The sequence below is a fragment of the Podarcis liolepis genome (assembly GCF_965112155.1).
Source record: "Podarcis liolepis genome assembly, chromosome: 3".
NCBI classification, from domain to species: domain Eukaryota; kingdom Metazoa; phylum Chordata; class Lepidosauria; order Squamata; family Lacertidae; genus Podarcis; species Podarcis liolepis.
This window is the reverse complement of record NC_139557.1, coordinates 15,189,644-15,212,557: the sequence shown is the minus strand read 5'-3', so window position 1 is coordinate 15,212,557 and position 22,914 is coordinate 15,189,644. Positions and strand designations below refer to the sequence as shown.

At 42.7% G+C, this 22,914-nt stretch overlaps 1 protein-coding gene across 5 annotated transcripts in view; it reads left to right on the top strand.

The window, feature by feature from the left end:
* Positions 1 to 22,261, top strand: part of FBXW11 (F-box and WD repeat domain containing 11) — a 96,211-nt gene extending 73,950 nt beyond the window's left edge. For all 5 annotated transcript variants that reach the window (XM_083493794.1, XM_083493793.1, XM_083493790.1 and 2 more), the window contains 8 exons: positions 7,747 to 7,884; positions 9,468 to 9,586; positions 11,104 to 11,353; positions 12,142 to 12,260; positions 13,163 to 13,273; positions 13,388 to 13,466; positions 14,368 to 14,555; positions 19,792 to 22,261. In XM_083493794.1, the coding sequence (XP_083349920.1) occupies positions 7,747 to 7,884; positions 9,468 to 9,586; positions 11,104 to 11,353; positions 12,142 to 12,260; positions 13,163 to 13,273; positions 13,388 to 13,466; positions 14,368 to 14,529 (978 nt within the window). In that variant the 3' untranslated portion in view covers positions 14,530 to 14,555; positions 19,792 to 22,261. The remainder of the gene's footprint in view (positions 1 to 7,746; positions 7,885 to 9,467; positions 9,587 to 11,103; positions 11,354 to 12,141; positions 12,261 to 13,162; positions 13,274 to 13,387; positions 13,467 to 14,367; positions 14,556 to 19,791) is intronic.
* Positions 22,262 to 22,914: the final 653 nt, after the last annotated feature.

Here is a 22,914-nt window from a genome sequence, read left to right as displayed (position 1 = left end):
ATACAGTGGTACCTCGGTTTTCTAACGTAATCCGTTCCGGGGGACCGCTTGATTTCTCTCCCCCAGGAAAAAGAATTGCTAAATTTAGAGGATTTGATTTCTTATTTGAAGGGAATGGTCTCTTCAGAGATCTTTGTTTATGAGTAAAAGGAGAGTATTTATAGCTTTTTAGTAGGCCTGGGCGATATATCGCCCAGGACCGGTATGAGAAGCAGACCTCAATGTCGGCTTCACTCAGCAGTATATATCGCTGGTGAAACCGCCACCATTCTTGAGTCCCTTTGCCAGCAGCGTCCACAGGAGGAAGTCAACAGTTCCTTCTTCCAGCAGGCAGTGGTAGCAGAGGGACCCAGGAGCGGCGGAAGTTTCAACAGCGATATATCACTGAGTGCAACTGCCATCGCACTCTGCCCTCATACGAGGCAGAGGGAGAAACAAACTGTATCAGCGAGGCGCTGATAGAGCTTGTGCCTCCCTGTGCCTCTTGAAACTGCTTGACTAAGGTGCGTGCAGCTGCCCTTGCCTCAGTCGAGCAGCATGGCTGTCAACTTTCAGATTTGAAAATAAGGGATCAGCAGCCTCGAAAATAAGGGATCCAGTAGCCTCACCTGTCCCGGGGACAGTCTACGGGATATCAAACAATCCGTGATATCAGTGGGAAACGGCGCTGGAATAAGGGAGTTTCCTGCAAAAAAAGGGAAGGTTGACAGCTATGTTGAGCAGTCGGCGCTGGCTCCGGCAGGGTGGGGGCTCCCTGAAACTGCTCAGCTGAGGGGAGCGTGGTTGCCGCTCCCTGCAGGAAGCAGTTAAAGGAACCCCAATGTTTCGCCCGCTTGCATGAAATGCAGCAGGGCTGTCTCAGCTGGGGAGGGGGAACTTTCTTGATCCCCAGCTGAGCTGTGCAAAGAAGTTGCATAGTCCCAGCCTGCAAGCGCCTGGGTGAAACCCCCTCATCTCTCAAGGTGACAGCTGGGGCAGTTTTACCCAGTGTCTCACGAGCAGAGGCCAAGACATTTCCCCCCCCCAACATTGCAGTAACAACAACAACAACAACAACAATAAACAATAATAATAGATTGATTGGATTTATATACTGCCCTATGGCCGGGCTCTCAGGGCGGTTCACAGAATAAAATCAAGATATAAAACCACAAAACAAAAGTAAAAGCAACAACCCAATAGCCCCCCCCCCCGAACACATTTTTATAGCCAAACCGCAATGTTTGGCCGGCGATACACCATGATGTTGAAAAGCTGATATCGCCCAGCCTTACTGTTTAGTGGTTACGGTAAAAAAATTGGCATTAAGGTACAACGTAATACAAACAATTTTATTATTTCTGTTACTTCCCAGCAGTCAATCTTTTTTTATTTGTTTAAATTTGCAACCTGCACAGTTTCCAAAAGGTTGGGGCCACCCATTCATTTTAAAGATGTTAATAGAAGTAAATCAGACATGAAAAATGCTAAGAACCTTTCCTAGCCTCTCCCCTCCTGCTGCTAGAAGCTAACAAAAAGAAAGTTTTTCAAAAGATGCTTAGTCTTGGACGTCAACAGATCACCAAGGAGCAAAAATTACACTACCGTGGAGCAGCTATTTCTAGGGGGACACAGAGATCTGAGGCACATCATTTTTCTTGCTACTAATGTGAGCGGGAAACTGTTTAATTTATTGTGATTAGCTACATCAGTGCACTGATTCAGTTTAAAAGGAAACTGTTAAACTCAATGGCAGTGAGGAATTATGCATAGCAGAGTTGTAAGCTGGCCTTTTTGACCCCTCTTTAAATTTGGGGCCAAAAATACATGCAGTTGCAAGTAGGAGTTGGCAAGTGACATTGCAGACTTGACATCAGTGTGTGTTTAATCCCCTGCAAAAGTCTTATAAGAACACAGTGTTGTGCCTAAAACGCACAACATTCCATTGTGTATTGGAGGGGGTGATTATTGGAAATAGGTAAATAGTTTCTCTGCTTCCACAGTGGCAGGCAGTTGAGGGCAATAGTTTTATGAAGAGGCTTTCTTGCATTCAGGGTGGTCCAATAACTTCTGGTACTGCCTGGATCCATTGTGCTGACCTGCCAGATTTAACTGTTTTAGGAACTCCCTTAAAGGGAAGACTACTTTTGGGTTCTTCCCAGGAAATTTTATTTAGGTATGCAAAACTTGTTTTTGTGGAAATCTGACTTGGTTCAGTTAATCATGTGCTTGGACACAGTCCCAAAATATTGTAGTACAATTTGACTCTTATTAGCAGACTGTGTTAATAGGCAGATTGCCAGGTGTACTGTTGATCTCCCAATTCTAAATCCCTGGGCCTTTTCCATATTATCCATGATGCTGGGCCAAATTCTTCATTATTCCTTTAGAATTAGTACAGATATAATTTATTCCTCATGAGCAGTTACAAACACTATTTTTGCTCTCCTGTCTTGTGACATATGGAAGCTCCCTGTCTCTCTCCTCCCCTGCAAGATTTTGAAGTGGGGATGAAGAATGTGGCCAGACTATTAAAAAGATTCCACCTATTGGACCCAAGGAAAGGAGAGTTAAAATATCCACCTACATTCCCTCTGTCCGCCGAGACAAGATAGAAAAATGGATATATATCCATCCAGAAGTGACCAAGATATTGAAGCATTATTCACTACAAGGACTTCTGGGCACATCTATTGCTTGATTTTCAATATACCGTATTTTTTGCTCTATAAGACTCACTTTTTCCCTCCTAAAAAGTAAGGGGAAGTGTGTGTGCGTCTTATGGAGCGAATGCAGGCTGCACAGCTATCCCAGAAGCCAGAACAACAAGAGGGATCGCTGCTTTTGCTGCGCAGCGATCCCTCTTGCTGTTCTGGCTTCTGGGATTCAGAATATTTTTTTTCTTGTTTTCCTCCTCCAAAAACTAGGTGCGTCTTGTGGTCTGGTGCGTCTTATAGAGCGAAAAATACGGTATTTCCAGCCATGCTGGAAAGATAACACAATGAGCAATATGCTTCCTCAGAATAAGTAGACTAAAATGGAATTGCAGCCCTGTGAACACTTGATTGGAGAATCTCTGCCCTACCTGCCCTCAGAGTTCCTCCTCCTTTCACCACCGCCACCACAGACACTCTTATAGTTGCTGTGGAGCTGTTTCAGGTGCTATCTAGGGCAGGGACCAAAAATGAAAGTTAAGAGCTGTACACATGCAGCCTCCTTAGTGCTGCCTTGCGTTATGGAGATTGTTATTCCTTCTTCTCTCATTCTTCCTTCTAATCAAAGTGACAGTAACTATTAAGGCTTAGAACGAAGATTGAGAGCCACTCAAGCAGTTTCTATGGCTGTATGCTCTTTATGTAGTATGGTGCTAGGAATGTTGCAGAATGTTGCAGGCATCATTTACTTCTAGGCTGATGTCAATAGCTTTAAGGATTAGTTCTCCCCTCTGATTTAGTAGATCTGTTGTCCGGGAGGTGACACCACTCACCAACTGCAGGACAGGCACATATGACTTGATCATTTGTCCATACAAAAAACAACCTCAGTGAAGAAAGTGAGAATATCAAAGAGAAGGTTAGGCTGGATTTCTCTTTCGCTTAATATGCTTGTTTCTCTATGGAAGGCTTTGATTTGTTTTGTTGGTAATAGCATGATGTCATATTAACCCTCAATTGCACTGAAACCTTATGGTCCAGACACGCAGACTTCCCACTTGAGTAAGAATTACATGTCTGGCTAGAAGCCTTTTTTTAAAAAAAAGAAAACCCACTGGCAATTGTCATAGTAGGGCAGTACAGAACATAGTACAGCAGTACATAGTACAGCAGTGGCCCTAGACTCCTGAAGGCAGCTGTAAATTACAAGGCTGATAAATTGGAAAGACCGTCCAAGGTCATTTTCCATAGCTGATGCGAGGACTGCATGCATTCAATACTGAAATAAATAAAATAAGCAACCAGGCAGCTCAAATTCTGTACTAGGAAAAGCTGGATTCCATAACCCCTATAAAGTCTGCAAACTTTGCATAATTTCCCTCCACAATTCTGCCATTTTCAATATAGAGGATGCAGAAATCTTGATGCACATCTTAACGAGAGGGGAAGACTCATGTGGGAAAAGGTGCTCCCTAGGGCCAACGCCATTTAGGTCTTCATAGATCGCACCCCAGAGCCTTGGAATGAGACCAGAGCTTCGCCATTTCAGCAAGAAGATGACTTAATACTGACTTAATACTTAATAACTTAATACTTAATAACTCCTGCTAAAGATACTTAGATAACTCCTGTTAATATATATATTAACATATATATATAATATAATATTATATAAAATATATATAATATATATAAATATATATAAAATAAATATAAATAAATATATAATATATAATATATATATAAATACTTAAATAACTCCTGTTAATAATAAAAGATGACTTAATACTTAATAACTCCTGCTAAAGGCCAGGCATCAGGATTCTATCTGTACAGTCCTCAATTAGAGTATGTTGAAACAATCCATGAGGCATCACAAGGCATTAGTCACAAGTACGGCAAAATGAAAGTGCACCAGTGTTAGGTGCTCCTGGTTCTTGGTTTTGTGATTGGCCTGTTATGCCTGCATCAGATCTGCATATATTAGAAATATGTTTCATACCCGCAGCCTCCAATGTGCCTGGTTACAGAGGGCTGCATTCAGCAGGGCCTTTTCCTGATGGTCCTCAAAGGGCCCACCCACTCAGCTATATTTAGTTCTCTCGAATCCTTCTGCTTTGTAGTCGCATATGTTTCTACTCCTGCCAATTTCTGTGCAGCTGTATACTTTTTGTGTATTGTGGCTACTTTCCCAGTATACTGGCAACTGACACGGCAAAGGGGATTTTACAAATTCTCAAAAATACAAAATATTTTCCCACAGTAGCAACACCACATTAATGTGTCTCTGAAATCACATCTACTCATAGAATTAAACTGTGCACCTGCATGGATCTTACTGATTCACAGCTCTCTGGCCCGAGGATGAATAACACGCTCCAGTTGCTTTGATTTGCAGCCCACATTTTCTTCTGGTAACTTTATAAAGGAGCTTTTTAAAAATCTGAAAATTGCACAAAATGGAAAGCATATTTCTCCCTAAACCCTTAGGTAGAATTGTTTTGACTGGTATTTTATTTGGTGAACAGGCGCTTATGTGCAATACCTCAAGAATCAGTGGCTTGCCAAAATATGTGACCGATTCAAGTGCCCACGTGGCCACTGTGGGGAACTGTAAACAACTGAAGCACATATGTATAACCATATGAATTAGCTAGTTAATACTAATCAACTGGGTTTCTGTGTTGAGTACAACCTGAGTCTCGCAGGACTATCTTATGCCCATCCAACATAGACTGAATTTATTTTAAATCTATGTTTCAATCAGTTGTTTGAAGGGGAGAAAAGACAGGTTTATATCAAGTTTCCCATTTTATAATAAATGCATTTCCTGGGAGTGTTTATACTACCTAAGAGTACAGTCCAGAACTTGTGGTCATGCAACTCCTGTGCCTTTTGTACAACCCAGTTGTAGTGGTGTAGACAAAGAGGAACAACTGTGAAATTTACAGATTTCTCCTTGGCTATGTGTTCGCATGCAGAAAACAATGCAAGGTCCCTTGTTTTAAGACAAAGTTAGGTCTGCACAATCTGGAATTATGGGTGATTAGTTACAGGGCAAAACAGTGTTTCCCCATGAGAGGGAAAGTAAATGTCCACGCTGTTTGGCTGTTTGCCACACTAGGAAATATATAATCTACTGCAGAGCTTTCCAAACTTTTCATGTTGGTGACACACTTTTTAGACATGCATCATTTCATGACACAGTAATTCTGTTTTACTAGCAAGCCAGAGGTTAAACTAACCCCTTTCCAGCCCTGGGAGGAGCGCAGGGAGAATTCACAGACACATATATACACTGCAGTCGACGCACACAGTTTGGAAAGCTCTGACCTCTATTCCCTCTATTTGCAAAGTTTGGAGAGGAGTTAAAATCTTTTTTGTTGCTAAAACTGCACCACTGCTGCACCTGAGAGAGGTATAAGTAGGCTTAGGGGATACTGTAATGTTTGCAAAACCCCTTTTTTGTGGGATGGAAAACCTCTGTAGGGAGTTGCAAACCCCACAAAACAATCCAAGACACCAAACATGGAGTTAGACGGAAAAGAAAAGCAGGTAATTGGGAGAGAGAGAGGAATTAGCAGTCTGGTGGGAAGTTACTGATGAAGAAGATGTGGTCACGGCACAACAAAATGCTACTGATTACTTGGCAGGCAGAAAAGGCTAGTGAAGACTCAAGACAAGGCGTACAGGAGGCAGTTATTTGTCTATGCCTCTTCCTCCATTGAATTGTGCTCCATTATTCCCCTTCTCTTTCTCCCTCCCAGGGAATTGAGCAAAAGAGGATGACAAAAGAGGCACATAGATATAAAAAAGGTACAGAGAACCATTTCATAGTTCACACCTGGAATTATTTATGTGTCTGTGTGAACCTCCCAGCAAATTGGATGGGTGATGCATAAATAAATACTAAGGGTTGCGTGAAACACTGTGCAAGCAGAGTTCCACGTGTGCAGTGGGACTTCCCCTCTTCCCTGCCCCTCACACTCCCCAAATCTGCTCTGGAGCATTCCCCAACACTCCCTTGACTTCATTTTGAAGGCACATGGGGGGTGAAGGGGACTTGAGAAGAAGAGCAAGTTTTGTTGGGTGCACAGATGTCTCTTGTGCAAGCCTAGCTGCAGTGTTGAATACAGCCCTAGATTATTTTAAAATGTCCCTAGGAATGGAAGTGAGAGTTGCCTATAGAAATTGGGGGAGATATTCAAGATTTTAGCATAACCCAAGATTGGCCACCCTCCAAAATATCGCAGCAAAAAGAAGAGCTGTGCGCTTTCTCAGTTTTTATTTAAAACAGACACATTTAAAAAATAGTCCTGATTATGCAAATGCCTAAGAACATTCAGTGCACTGTCTCAGTATTTCAGGTTTGAAGAGACTCTTGCTGTGAGACAGTGACCATGAAGGCCTATGGTGCCACACTGAATATTTCAGGGTGGGCTCTGAATGGTTTACAACAGCCTTGTGGCATTGCCCAGAGGAATTAACCTTCAATAGAGGGTCTAAGTTTGAGCTGAGAGTTGCTTACGATGACCCTTCCATTAAATCCACTGCTTTTAATCCCCATGGTGCAAGTTGGGTTGAAAACGTAACGTGCAGCAGCAGGGTAGTCCACTGTTAATATTGCAAGTTAGAGATTGGGCAAAAGCTGACCGGTTTGGATTCCCAATCTAAAAATCCCTCCTATCTCTCAGGTTGCTGTGACAGCCAATCTGTTCAAATGAATACATAAATCTTCTTTCCAGGTTAATTCTGGCATTTAGGTGTCTCACACTGCAGTGACTTGCATGTAGACGTGTGGTTTTCCTTTGGACAAACTGGGTTTGCAGACTGAATCGTCTTTTGCCACAGAATTCTATGTTCATTAACTCAGATGCTGCTTTCTACCTGATATGACAACTCTGAGGGGGGTTAAGGGAAGGCTTGGGATAAATTAGAGAACAATCCTCTTCTTATCTACTCATAGACATGTCTACTCATGTTCCATTATGTTCAGTGAGGCTTCCTTCCAGGTAAGTGGGTATGGAATTACAACGTAGTCTTAAACATGTGTGATATGAAAACGTGTCGGGATTCTACATCACCCACCCCCTTTTTTTGTGGTCTCTTTTAGACTATAGAGTCTAACTGGCGATGTGGAAGGCACAACTTGCAAAGAATTCAATGCCGTTCTGAAAACAGTAAAGGTGTTTACTGTTTACAGTATGATGATGAGAAGATTATCAGTGGCTTAAGGGACAACTCCATTAAGGTAAAAAGGCCTTTCTTGACTACTTTTTGTCTTGTTTCTGGTGAGATCATTTGTTCACGTCTGTCAACTCTACAATTCTATGATTCATTGCTGCACAAAAGTAGAATATTGCTTGGTTGAACCTGAAGAAGTCTTGAGCCCTTACTAATAGTCTAGAATACAACATGCTGCCCATTGAACTCTGCTACATTCTGCTTTTCGCAAGAAGAAGAAAGAGCAAATCTGAAAAAGCAGGATGTAATTCTTAAAAAATCTCTTCTTTTCCAGAGGTTTATGTATTTATTATTGATTAAGCATGTATTAAGGGACGCGGGTGGAGCTGTGGGTTAAACCACAGAGCTTAGGGCTTGCCAATCAGAAGGTCGACGGTCCGAATCCCCACGACAGGGTGAGCTCCCGTTGCTCAGTCCCTGCTCCTGCCAACCTAGCAGTTCGAAAGCACGTCAAAGTGCAAGTAGATAAATAGGTACCACTCCGGTGGGAAGGTAAACGGCGTTTCCGTGCGCTGCTCTGGTTCGCCAGAAGCGTCTTAGTCATGCTGACCACATGACCCGGAAGCTGTACTTTATTGGCTCCCTTGGCCAATAAAGCGAGATGAGCACCGCAACCCCAGAGTTGGCCACGACTGGACCGAATGGTCAGAGGTCCCTTTATCTTTAAGCATGCATTAAACCCTGTTATTCAATTTAAAAGAGAATGCCCAAGGCAGCTATCACAGTATGAGAGCATGTCAGAGCATAACACAGATGAATACAATATATACCTTCTAAAAAATCAGTGCTTGTAGTCTCCCTCATTTCCTTGAATTAAGCATTCCTCATCACAAGAGAGGAGAATGAGAACGTGCTCACTGGCACTGTCCCTTTCATCGTGTTTTGGTGGCCTGTCTCTGCAGCCCCTCAATGTGCTAAGGCTGAAACTCTATAGTGGGGAGGCTCATATAGGCTCCCCATACTGTCCATTCATGGTTCTAAGTGACATGGGCACCCTATGAGAGTATAGTGAATGCGTCCTTTCTGCGGACGTTGAGCCTCAACAGGGGGAGGGTGGCATTGCCAAGCTCCTAGGAATGTGACAGAAGATGCAAGGCAAACAAGCGTGCTCCCCATGCAGTTGGGAATGTGTGAACACATGAACAGTGTTTGGGAAGGAGGATAAAAGAGGTTTGGGGACTGGGGGCCATTAGAGGACTATAGATCTTAATTAAGTCACTTTTGCACCATCTTACCCAGTTCTACTTTCTGATGCTTCTGCAAAAACCACACGTGCATTCTCAAGCTTATTTGTAACCAGGGGAGCCAGAATATAATTTTTCTTTAAAACGTTGTAATGCTGGGGTATTAAGGAATAATGGCAGTCAGGATTCTGTGATTATTATTATTTTTAAAAACCTCCCTCTGCACAACACTATAATTCAGATACTCAGGTGAATTATGTATTTCTGTGTTTCCAGAAAGGCATAGAAAGTATAGAAGAAACAAGTGGGGAAACCCATGTCCACAGGGACTGTGGACTCATTTTGACATGGCTTTACAGATAGTGATTCTGCAGTCATATAATTCTCTTGGGTTTCTGTTTGGCAGATCTGGGATAAAACAGGATTGGAATGTTTGAAAGTATTAACAGGACATACTGGCTCCGTTCTCTGTCTGCAATATGATGAAAGAGTAATTGTAACTGGATCTTCTGACTCCACTGTGAGGTGAGCATTTTTGTAGCTGCGAAACTGGTGAGAAGGATGATGCAAAGGGAAAATTCACAGCCAGTGAAAGGTACAACCTTTCTTGAGAAAAGAAGGGTTGCCCACCTAAATCTGGAATTCTCTAGATTCTCCCATGTTCCTGGTACTAGTCAGTCTTGGGTTTACAGGCCAATTAAGGACTGTATCCAACAAAGCAGTTCTGCCGGCACAACAAGGACTTTTAGCTGTGCAGTGGAACGTCCCTGCCCTCCTCCTGTCCTTGCATGACCCCGTAAATCTGTTCTGGAGGGTTAGGGAAAACCCCAGAACAGATTAATTAAATACTGTGAATTATGGCTTCTGTCTTTACAATTGCAGAAACACTTCAGTCTCTGTGCAACACCTAAAATGTTGTTGGATGGGGACAGTTGGCAGAGGATAATGGGTTGGCATGAGGAAAAGACATAACCTTCTTCTGCCAGCCACATTCCCCAATAATACAGCCAATATGTTGAATTTGGGGGAGACCTTGGGAAGACAGTTACAGAAGCTCCATAGAGGAAGGACTAAGCACCCTCTCCCACACACCACTGCTGCCTTACATCATCCCGATGGCTTATAGCGGTTTGAGAGCCAACATTGCTTTCAGGACCTGGGTCTGCCCCTAGTCGTGCGGTTTTGTCTCCTAGCAGCCCTGTAAAAGTGACTTCAAACAACAAATGGGACTTAACCACCCTCGCTTGAACAAGAGTCCATTTCTTCAGGGTCTTGCGAAAGAACAATGTCAAACAACAATTGCTGACCTCCTTCTACCAGTCTACAATAGAAAGTGTCCTCTCATATTGTATCACAGTGTGGTACGTTGGCTTGACAGCCATGGACAGAAAGTCTTTACAGAGGGTGGTGAACACAGTGCATTATATCATGGGCTGTCCCCTGAGCCCGCTAGATGACATCGCAAGGGATCGTTGCCTTAGGAGAGCGAGAAAAATTCTCAGGGACGATTCACACCCCGGCCAGCACCTCTTTAATCTTCTACCCTCGGGCAGGAGATATCAAAGTATAATCAGTCGTACCAACAGGCTAAAAGACAGTTTCTATCAGTGGCCTCTTATGCTGCTGAACAGAAAATAATATAGCGCAACTGACTTTCGGGGTTGTGGTGTTGTGCGACAAGCTCACAGAGTGCAATGAGATTGAGTGTTTGTGGGGGGGGGGGGAGGGAGGCTCGGTTAATTTCATTGTACACGGGTTGTACATTGACAATAAAGGTATTGTTCTTATTCTTATTCTTAACCGCTGAAAGTGGACAGGGCTTTGAGCGCTTGAACATGGAGATGGATGGTGGTGTGACTGCAACAATGATGCTGCACTACTGATGATATTTAATTGTTATAGGTTGGAAAATAAGTCTTCAGGAATAGTGTGACATTAGCAGTTTGTGGTTTGAAACAATTAAAGGCTCACCACTACCACCACCCATGAAACTAGCTTTTGATTGCACAAATGATCTGATGTGTGTATATGTGCTTTTGCAGAGTTTGGGATGTGAACACAGGTGAAGTCCTCAACACACTGATTCATCACAACGAGGCTGTGCTTCACTTGCGTTTCAGCAATGGCTTAATGGTGACCTGTTCAAAGGACAGATCTATTGCTGTCTGGGATATGGCCTCACCGACTGACATCACTCTGCGCCGCGTATTAGTTGGCCATCGGGCGGCTGTTAACGTCGTTGACTTCGACGACAAGTATATTGTATCTGCTTCTGGTGATAGGACCATTAAAGTAAGTGGACAACCAGTTTCTCAAAATTGCAAATTCAGAAAGGAGTTATGGGAGAATAAGTTTGGTCTCTAACTGACGTGTTGCTGAAACATCCATTAAAGTAGTTTCTAAGGATAGTGGTTGTATGTCTGACATTCCCTATATGCAGCCTTTCTCAACCAGGGGCCCCTACATCTTGTTGGACTACAACTCCCATCATCCCTAGCCAGCTTGGCCAGTAATGATGGGAGCTGTAGTTCAGGAACATCTGGGAACTCGCTGTTGAGAAAGACTGCTTTAATGGCTTTAAGCTTTTTTTAGATATTTCCCTTTGTAGCACACTGTTGTCATGAGGTTAAGCAGAGCAATTTAGGTGGGAAAACCTTATTCTTGCCCAGGGGAGATTGTGACCTTCCAGCTCTCTCTACCTAGCCCTTGAGATTCTCCCCAAGCACATCCTCTCCTCAAGGACTTTTGCTTGGTTGGTGTGTGCCTAGATGAAGGATGGGGAGATTGCGGGCAGGGTGTGTAGAATCCTCTGACTTTTTGCATAGCTGAAATATAACCCACTGCACTAAGGTTGGAGTCACATCCATTACTTTGGCCTCTGACCACGCCCATCATTGACATATGTGCCTCCCCTCCAAACTTCCCGGGGGGGGGCGGATGTGATCTATAGTCTGAAAAAAGGGAAGGCTTTCGGAATGAAAACTGTATTTTGTCTTCATCTCTCTCTTTTAATGCAGAATTTCAAAATGTGCCAAATTGCCATTATATCTTTTGCAGTTAAATATTTATTTTCCTCATAGGTCTGGAGCACAAGCACATGTGAATTTGTTCGCACTCTTAATGGGCACAAGCGAGGCATTGCCTGCCTGCAGTATAGGGATCGGCTTGTTGTGAGTGGATCATCAGACAATACCATTAGGTAAGGGGTGGGTGGAATCTGTGAAGATAAATGGAAACAGTATTGTTTCATTGCAACCCCCTTTTCATTTGACTGCCCAAGCACCAGGTTCCAGTTTTTTGTCGTCTTACCTTGCTGGATTTCATTTTTTTTAAAGGTTTTGTTTTTTATGTATAGCCTGTCCTATCTTTCTTCTGTTGTGGAACCTAGGTGATACACATCTAGTTTCCAGGAGGGCACTGATCAGACCCAGGAATGCTTAGCTTAAACTAGGCGGCAGCCTCATGTGCCTTCAGACCGCCCCCAGGGATCTGTGTGCTTTTCTTGGCCATTCTTAGTTCAGTTAGCTGTTTGTCACAAACTTGATCCCCTGGTGGAAGTAGCAGTTGGCCGCAGGTGAGCTTCTAGAAGAGGAAGATGCCGTTGCACATGTTCAAAGCTGCTGGCTTGTTATGGACAGAGTTTGGCCAAATAATAATAATGACAACAACAACAACAACAAATTTATTTATTTATATCCTTTCCAACTGGCTGGGTTTCCCCAGTAGCATCAGCTCAGAGGGGAGACACTGCTAGGGTCAAAAGCAATTGGGACAGGGAAAGGCTGTATGGAAACTCACTTGCTGTTTTGAAAAATTGTCTTAACGCAAGCTCTGCTTAGTACATTAAATTACTTTGAGCCAAGTAATCAAGCTTAACCATTGGTGCGAGAGGGAAGCAGTGAGCCCTACTCCAGGGAATCTGTCCAGCATGACCCCCAAGCGCTTCAGCATCCACAACCAATGTTGTGTTGAGTATAGACTTTTCAGAAATGATTAGGTCAAGCTGTGATGGAAATTGCAAAAGTTATATAAGAAAGAATATATGCGTTGTTGCTTTTATTTTATTTTTTTGAAAAAAGTTGTACGTGTTCCTTCTTTCAGGCTTTGGGATATAGAATGTGGGGCCTGTTTAAGAGTGCTAGAAGGACACGAAGAACTGGTTAGGTGCATCAGATTTGATAACAAGAGGATTGTAAGCGGAGCCTATGATGGGTATGTACTTAAAAGCGAAGTTCTGTTTTCACTTGGGAGGTTGGTTTTCTGTGGTTCTTAGTACTCGGAGGGTGTTGTAGTTTTCTCACTGCCTTTTCTCTCTTTGCTTCATAGCAAAATCAAAGTTTGGGACTTGCAAGCTGCTCTTGACCCCCGTGCCCCAGCAAGTACGCTATGCTTACGTACATTGGTGGTATGTACATCAACTATACAGATATTATCGTACAGCAGTAGTACATGTTGACCGTACCTTTGTCTGCTTGTTTCTAAATCTACTACCTTGTAATGGAGTGGAAATTTGGTGTGTTTATGCCAGAGGATGGCAATACCAGAATGGGCCTTTTCTGCAATGGCTCTCTTTTTTTTAATTCCCAGGGAAACTCACCTTACACCTTCATTACATATCTGTAGGCACCAGGTGAAAACGTTTCTCTTTAACCAGGCTTTTTGCTGATTAGCATTCTATTCCCTTTTAAACATGTTTGTAGGCAGGCAATGGGGGCATTACTGGTGCGCCTTGTTTTTATTGTGCATTTTGTGTTCTCATTTTAGATCGTGAACTGCCCTGTGATCTTCGCATGCAGGGTGGTACACAAATTAAATAAATTAATTAAATGAGTGCAGTAATTGTTGAAAGCAAATATTTGGCATGTTGTCTGTGTGAAATTCAGTTCTTCCTGATTAGTTTCTAAAATGTCCCAAGGTATCACTATTGTGCTAAATTACTCTAGTCCCTTTGTCTTCTGAATGATAACCTACACGCTTCCTCCTTCCTTTAAAAAATCCTTTATGACACGGGGCTCTTTCTGATTTTAGTCAAACCCAGAGTAGACCATTGAAATTAATTAATTGTAGAATTGAGACCCTACGGGTCACCTTGTCCAACCCCTGCAATGCAGAAATGAATGTGACCAACTTAACATTAAATTCAATGGGGTCTACTCTGAGTTTGACTAACGTTTTATAAAACTCATGATTGTCGCATTCATATTTCCTTCCAGCTACAAGTAGAAATGAATAGTTGAGTGCAAGTGTGAACACGGTAAACAGAGTCTTCTGCCCTCCTAACTGCAAACTCTTTTGCCATTTTTCAGGAACACTCAGGACGTGTGTTTAGACTCCAATTTGATGAATTTCAGATCATTAGTAGTTCCCATGATGATACCATTTTGATTTGGGATTTTTTAAATGTGCCCCCCAATGCCCAAAATGAGACACGCTCTCCATCAAGAACATACACTTACATCTCCAGATAACAGTCTGCAATGTACTGCTCTCCAAGGTAAGCCTTGCTATCTTAAGGATGTCCTTTTTGTATCCACTATACTGCCATCCCTGGTAGTGGGTCTGGTAAAAGTGAATTGTCGTTCATACTTTCAGTGAGATTTTTCAGTAGAACAAGCACAAACCATCTTTTGATAAAAAAATAAAAAAATGTCCGGTGGCACCTTAGACTCCAACTAAATTTGTTCTGGGTATAAGTTTCATGTGCATGCACACTTCTTCAGATACACTGGAACAGAAGTCACCAGACCCTTATATATAGGGGGGGGGGTTTCTCAGGAGGGTAGTAGGAGATGGGTGATTGACTCAATGGGTATAGTAAACCTGTTGATGACTGTTAACGACTGCAATTAGTCCTACAGGAAAAAGCAAGGGGTACTATGCAGATGATTTGACCACAAACTTGACATGAGCCAACAGTGTGACGCGGCAGCTAAAAAAGCCAATGCAATTCTGGGCTGCATCAATAGGAGTATAGCATCTAGATCAAGGGAAGTAATAGTGCCACTGTATTCTGCTCTGGTCAGACCTCACCTGGAGTACTGTGTCCAGTTCTGGGCACCACAATTCAAGAAGGACACTGACAAACTGGAACGTGTCCAGAGGAGGGCAACCAAAATGGTCAAAGGCCTGGAAACAATGCTTTATGAGGAACAGCTAAGGGAGCTGGGCATGTTTAGCCTGGAGAAGAGGAGGTTAAGGGGTGATATGATAGCCATGTTCAAATATATAAAAGGATGTCACATAGAGGAGGGAGAAAGGTTGTTTTCTGCTGCTCCAGAGAAGCGGACACGGAGCAATGGATCCAAACTACAAGAAAGAAGATTCCACCTAAACATTAGGAAGAACTTCCTGACAGTAAGAGCTGTTCGACAGTGGAATTTGCTGCCAAGGAGTGTGGTGGAGTCTCCTATTTTGGAGGTCTTTAAGCAGAGGCTTGACAACCATATGTCAGGAGTGCTCTGATGGTGTTTCCTGCTTGGCAGGGGGTTGGACTCGATGGCCCTTGTGGTCTCTTCCAACTCTATGATTCTATGATTAACCTATGTAATGAGACAGGAATCCAATACAGTCATACCTCGGATTGAATGTGCTTCAGGTTGAGCGCTTCTGGGTTGCGCTCCGCGGCAACCCAGAAGTAACGGAGCGTGTTACTTTCGGGTTTCACCGCATGCGCAGACGCTCAAAATTATGTCACATGCATGCGCAGAAGCGGCAAAACGCGACCCACACAGACGCGCTGTTGCATCTTACGTTCTATTCAAGATGTGAACAGGGCTCTGGAACGGATCTCGTTCGCATCCCGAGGTACCACTGTTATCTCTATTAAGACCAGGTCTCTCCAGGACACGAAAGCTTATGCCAAGAACAAACTTAGTTGGTCTCTAAGGTGCTACTGGACAAGGCGAATTATCACTAGGGTATGCTCAAAAACTCCTCTGTACCTTGCTTTCGCCTCCTCTCTACCTCGCTTTCCCCCCAAAAGTGTATATACCTCAAATGAGAGGCATACTTCTATGAGGAGGACAGTAATTGTAAGGAATGGGGATCTTATGTCCTCTTCCCAGGCTCCTCGAGACAGTGTGTTATTTGGCTAGAGCAGGGATCAGCAAAATTTTTCAGCATGTGGCCGGTCCACTGTCCCTCAGACCTTGTGGGGGCCCGGACTATATTTTGGAGAAGAAGAAGAAGAATGAATTCCTATGCCCCACAAATAACCCAGAGGTGCATTTAAATAGAAGCACACGTTCTACTCATGTAAAAACACTAGACAGGCCCCACAAATAACCCAGAGATGAATTTTAAATAAAAGGACACATTCTACTCATGTAAAAACACTGTGTTTCTCAGACTGTCCGTGGGCCGGATTGAGAAGGAGATTGGGCCGGATCCAGCCCCTGGGCCTTAGTTTGTCTACCCATGAGCTAGAGGTACATGTTGGAGGAGGGAGCAATCACCAGTGAAGGGATTTCACTCCCATGCTTTCCTATTGAGCACCAGTCAGTTGAGAGGCGTGATCTGCCATGATTGTGGGGATCATGTACAACAGAGGAGGTAATTGAATGGGGGTGGGGAGCAGTTGTAGGCAATACCTCTTTGCTGTTACAGGCCTTGGGCAATTTCCAAACCCTGGATTACGCTTGAGTTGCCCTGGAAACATAAAGCCGTGTCTCCCTTAAGTGGAGAGAGAGGTAGGCAAGTCATTGAACAGCTGTCTGAAAAGTGCAAAACTCCCTCCGTTTGGACTTAGACTTTGAAGGGATAGACTTTGTGGAAATTCTTCAGCAGTTACTTTTGAATCTTCTTGTGGGAAGAGGATACACTTTGATGGTGAAAGAACTTTTCCCAGACTCGACGACTGACATAAAGGATTACCAACAGGACAGGCGAAGAGGGACTGAAAGAGATTTGAAAGCCTCGGACGTGAGGAACCCAGGCTGAGAATCTCGAATTTGGATTTTTATTGGGAAGGGACAAAAACCGGGGATGGGAGGGAGGGAAGAAGAGACTCTTATAAACTCTTAAGACTTCTAGGTTTGGTTAAGATGACTCTTAATTAAGATAAAATGAAAATCGATGGAAGAGAACTTAAGTCCAACTTATGAAAATCAATTTTTATTATAAAAAAGGTAATAAGATGAATAAGATTGTTAAGAGGAGAAACACCAACTTGCTGATATAATCTTGAAACTGGGATGCACGAGGGGAGGTGGGGGGAAGTCAAGGAACAAGGTTATGAAATGGGGATTTGCTGATTTTATACATGTCTTTGTCTTTTGTCTTCTTTGTGTATGTTTTGTCTTTATAAAAGCAGAAAACCAAATAAAAATTTTATAAAAAAAAAAAAAGAAAAGTGCAAAACTCCGTAGCAAAACAACGTCCCCTGGAAGCTGGAGGTTTCAGTTTCTGATCGTTGGCATCTTCAGATGTCAAACTGCAACTTTGGGTACCAGGCAAAAACATTCCTCTTCTCCCAGGCTTTTGGCTAATTAAACAGTCTATGGTCTTTTAAACTGTTGGGATGGGGGGCAATGTTTCTGCTTGTTAATACGTTACCTACCGTATTTTTTGTGCCATAAGATGCACCTGACCATTAGACGCACCTAGTTTTTAGAAGGGGAATGCAAGGGAAAAAATATTTTTAAAGGGAGCGCTGAGCAGAACCTGTATGCATCCCAGGCTCTGCACAGCACTCCCTTTCACGAGCCGCGTGGAGCGTGGGGGCAGTGCTTGCAGGCTTTTCCCCTGTCACTGACACGCAGAAGCCACACACCCTTTAAAGAGCGCATGGCTTTTGCATTGATTTCTATGAGGAAGGAAAAGAGACTGACGCGGCCAGTCAGTCCCTTCTCCCTCCTCAGGGAAAAGCCCCCAAGAGCGGCGCACCTTTTAAAGAGCGTGTGGCTCCTGTGGGCTTTTCTACGAGGAGGGAGAAGGGACTGAAGCGTCCAGTCAGTCCCTTCTCCCTCCTAGGGAAAAGCCCGCAAGAGCCGCGTGGAGCGTGTGTGTGGCTCTTGGGGGCTTTTCCCACCTGCCTCCCGCCTGCATTCGCTCCATAAGACGCACACACATTTCCCCTTACTTTTTAGGAGGGGAAAAGTGCGTCTTATGGAGCAAAAAATACGGTGCTTTTGTGTTTTTATATTGTAAACTTCCCTGTGATCCTCAGATTCAGGGTTGTATAGAAATAAATAAAAATAAACCATCCTTGCCTGCTGTCCATGCTAGCTGGCGTTGATGGAAATTGGAGGGTCGCAGGTTTCCCTGGAGGGTAGGGCTACTGCCAATCCAAGTGGATTGTGCCGGACTGCCAGTGATCCGGCGCTGTTTAAAACGGCTTGCAGTTTTTCCCACATCACAGGGCAGAAATGTTGCTTTTTATAAAGCTGTAAAATAACAAATATTACTAACGATAGAGGAGCCGTTTTATGTGCTCACCTCAAGTAATGTAGGTTTCTAACTTTTTAACCAAATCCTGCACCTTTTCCCTTCTAGATGTCCCAAATGAATATGCCTTTTAAAGTCGATCATTTCTGACAACCCTGGCGCTCTTGGCCATAAGAGAATTTTATTGCCTTCTGTTGAATTCCTTTTTTATTGTAACAGGATCAAAATTGTTACCATATGATAATCTTAATATAATCCGCTATTTAAACACTTTAGTGGAAAATAAAATAAAAAATGTTTTAGCCTCTTAGCGGCGAAACTCCCATGTCCATAACTGAGCACCAAAGCTTGCCTCTCTTGGGAAGAAAAATATATATAGAAGATTAAGTTTAATTAGTTTGTGCTTAATTTCAGTAAGTTGTATTAGTTTCAGGAGAGCCGATAAAGCACTGCACTTGTATAACTGTAATATTGCAGAGAGAACTTAACTCTTGCCTGCATTAAAAGGTCTTCCTTTAAATCAGTTGAATCTATCTTAATAATGCCCTAGGATCCAGAGCTGTCTTGTGTGGACACAAAGACACTTTTATACAAGATAGCCCTATAGATGTCTCCTGACTTCCCCTTCCACTGTAGCTTTTTGTTCCTCATAACACACCATTCCTGCTTTTGACGGGTTGGCCCTGCTCAGGAGCTGCCAAGGGAGCTGGTCCCTGCTAGGCTTGCAGAGGAAAACTTGGGAAAAATTGCAGACACAGCTTTACCTGGCTTACACCTGACGTCATACGACATCAGTTGCAGGTCAGGTGAGCATGGCTGGAAGACGGGGGAAGAAACCATCTCACCAGCCAAATACCAGCCACAGAGTTTATTGGTTAGAAGTGGACAGAATGGCAAATAACCAAATAAAGTACAGTGGCACCTCGGATTACAGACACTTCAGGTTACAGCCTCCACTAACCCAGAAATAGTACCTCGGATTAAGAACTTTGCTTCAGGATGAGAACAGAAATCGCGCTGAAGCAGTGAGGCCCCATTAGCTAAAGTGGTACCTCAGGTTAAGAACAGTTTCAGGTTAAGAACGGACCTCCAGAACATATTAAGTTCTTAACCTGAGGTACCACTGTACCAAAAACAAGCCAGCCCTAGAGGATTTAAAAATACTTGCCAAACTGTGTATTTAAAGAGTGGTGAAATACCACTGAAAAAGCAGAACATCCGAAACAAAGAGTTCCCTAAATGACAGCTGTGACCACTGGTGTTTGTAGATGTGTGCGCCGTTGCCTAAAATCTGACAGTAAGCAACTATAGACCGTTGAAATTAATTCAGACTTCTTCTTTTTTAGGATTCCACAGTCTTTGAACTACTGGACATTTGGCAATTACACACCTGAAGACATCAGCCACCGCTAAAGTCGGAAGTGGTTCTAGATGCTGTGTAGATGCAAAGCAGCACAAGTCTATATCTAAACTTACCTTTTCCAGTCCTCCTCACTGAGTCCAGCTAGAAGAAATTCAGTCTGTCCTTCACTGCAATGCAAGATCCAAAGCTTCATGAGTAAATTGCCCATATACACTGAACTGATGGCTTGTTTTTCCAGGAGTAAATCAGATGTCAAGGAAGGACTTGACCTAATTTATATTTGCTTTGCACTTTTATCTGACTCTGAAGAAGAAAAACATTCTCAGTGAAATGTGGGTGCCAAACATACCCAGAATGTACAGGGCTTTGCTCTCAAAGCCACCCTCCTCCTGTAGACTTTACGTTTCACGACTGATGAGGATCCTCTTCTGTTGGCTAGGAGTATCAATTGGACTGATAGAGATATTTCTGAATGGATCAGTAATATTTTGGATGATTGTTTACTTATTTCTGCAACAGTAATTTGCTTTAATTTAACGATTGTAAATTGGGCTAGAGTATCTAAACTAGGTGTACAGCACTGTCCTTTCTTTTAATTGTGCTTTGTACTACAGCCGTCCTCCTCCTCCTCCTCCTCCTCCTCCTCCTCCTCCTCCTCCTCCTCCTCCACCTCCACCTCATGTTTGGTATAGTCGAATTCTTCATGTGTGCTTGCCTCATAATTTCCAATACCGTAACTGTATAAGCATGTAGATATATTGTACATAAACATTGTAACCTCCAAGTGCTGGGAGTCAGGGTCTCCTGATACTGTATGCAGATTTCAAGGAAGAAGTTTTTAAGCATCAAGGCATTCTTACCACTGGCACCATAATGGGGTTGGGATGAATTGCTTTAGAAATATTTCTCTGTGAATAGGAGGATTTTGGTATCCATTGGGATTTTTAAAAAAAGAAAAAGAAAAGAAGAAAAAATGAGGTGAAACATCTTAATGTTAAACTTCAAGAACTTTTTTTTATTTAAGAAAAAAATTAAAGTTAAAAGTGGTTCTGATTTTCCATGCTGCAATATTTGCAAACCATCTTAAGCCGTTGGCCAAAGTTGCATACCTGGAAACAACTTTTACAATCCATTCAGATAGTCCTTGATCTTACCGTGCGCTTATGTGTTGAACTGAAGCAGAAACTGCAATTCCACTGTGATCTTTTAAGAGAGATGGTCTGTGTTCCTTAACAGTTCTGTTGAGAAACCCGGCGGATTATGGCAGCGTGTCATTGGAATGTCTTCTCCTTTAAAAGTATGACTGGTGGTGGCAGTTCGTCATACGCTTCCCTGTACAAAAGCAAACTTCCTAGCCTCTCTCTCATCTTTTTAAGTTATTGCTGGGCAATATTGTTTAGTGGCTTCTTCTTAATGCTAGTTTTGAAAATTATTAACTAATAAAATATAATACTGGATGGTCTAAGAACTGTGTAGTTGGCATGGATATGGATACTGTCATTCCTTAGTCATATGGTTTTGTATTTGTTTTTCCTTTGCCGCCACTCCTGATTTCTCTTTCCCTCTCCCTTTTTTCTTTTGGTTGAGGGGTCAAGGAATGTTGATAACCAATATATAAAAAAAGACCAATGAATGAATATCGCTTATTTTAGTGGAACAGCTGCGGCTGGATATTTCACTTGCACACCTGCCAGCTTGTCAGTCAAAAGAAAGCACACGTGAGATGTGAACAAAAGGCGCAACTTTTTGATCTGCTTCTGGTATTCCACTCTTTACCTTCCTAGATGTTACAAATCAACTGCTTTTTGCATTCATGAATTGCCCCCTCGGAGCACTGCTTCAAAGACTTAAGACATGGATATGATCAAATCCATCAGAGGATGCCTTTCCCATGTTCTCGGTTTTTAATATGGTCGACAGTCACACAACTGTCTTATGATAGCTGTAATATGAATGACCCCCCCCCCCCAATGTCATTGAATGGCTGTCATGTGAAAGACTTTCTATTGCAGCCCTGAAGAAAAAGGTATTTATGGAAAACTATCCTTTTTTAATGCATGTGTAAGATGAAATTCATGTTTTTTTTCCCATGGGAAATAATGGTATTTGAAGATGCAGCCTAAACTACTTTTGATTGTGCTTGGTGTAACATAGCTGTGGAGTTTGTGACTGGCACCCAGGGGAGCTTGGCTCCTGGGATTTAATGATAGTGATCCTGGCTGTACTCTGGACTTTGTTTCGCTAATCATTACTGAGCAGCTGTATGTTACTGCTAGATTAATGTTTCAAAGCACTGGGATAGTCTTATTCTAACTTGTAATTATGTTTGCCAGTTACCTGTTTGGAAAGTGTGTGTATGAACAGCTTATTGGACAACTGTTGAATTGTACAGATATTGTTCATGATATAAGGCTTTGTACTGTGGAATGTGCTTAATAAAAAAATTCTAAACACCTTTTTGTCCATATTACTAACCCAACGTTATTATACTTCAATCAAGTTCTAATTCTGAATGGCTAAAATTTGTGTTTCCTGTGTAGTTTTGAACGGGCTTCTGTCATCAATCCTACCATCTCCAGTATACACAAATGATAGTAAAAGTAGAGTTATGTCTTGAATAAAACATTGGTAGATGTGAGCAAATGGCAGCTTCACAATCCCACATGCACTGAGGCATTGCTAAAACCTTAGAGACCAACTAAGTTTGTTCTGGGTATAAGCTTTTGTGTGCATGCACACTTCTTCAGATACACTGAAACAGAAGTCACCAGACCCTTATATATAGTCGGAGGGTGGGGTTGGGTTTTTCTCAGGAGGGTGGTAGGAGATGGGTGATTGACTCAATGGGTATGGTAAACCTGTTGACGACTGTTAACGACTGCAATTAGTCCTACAGGAAAAAGCAAGGGGTAGTATGCAGATGACAAAGGATAGCTTTAGCATATGTAATGAGACAAGAATCCAATCTCTATTCAGACCAGGCCTCTCCATAGTTTTCAGTTTAGTAAGACCAGAGTCGGCCACGACTGGACCTATAGGTCAGGGGTCCCTTTACCTTTACTTACCCTCCAGATGTTTTGAGACTACAATTCCCATCATCCCTGAC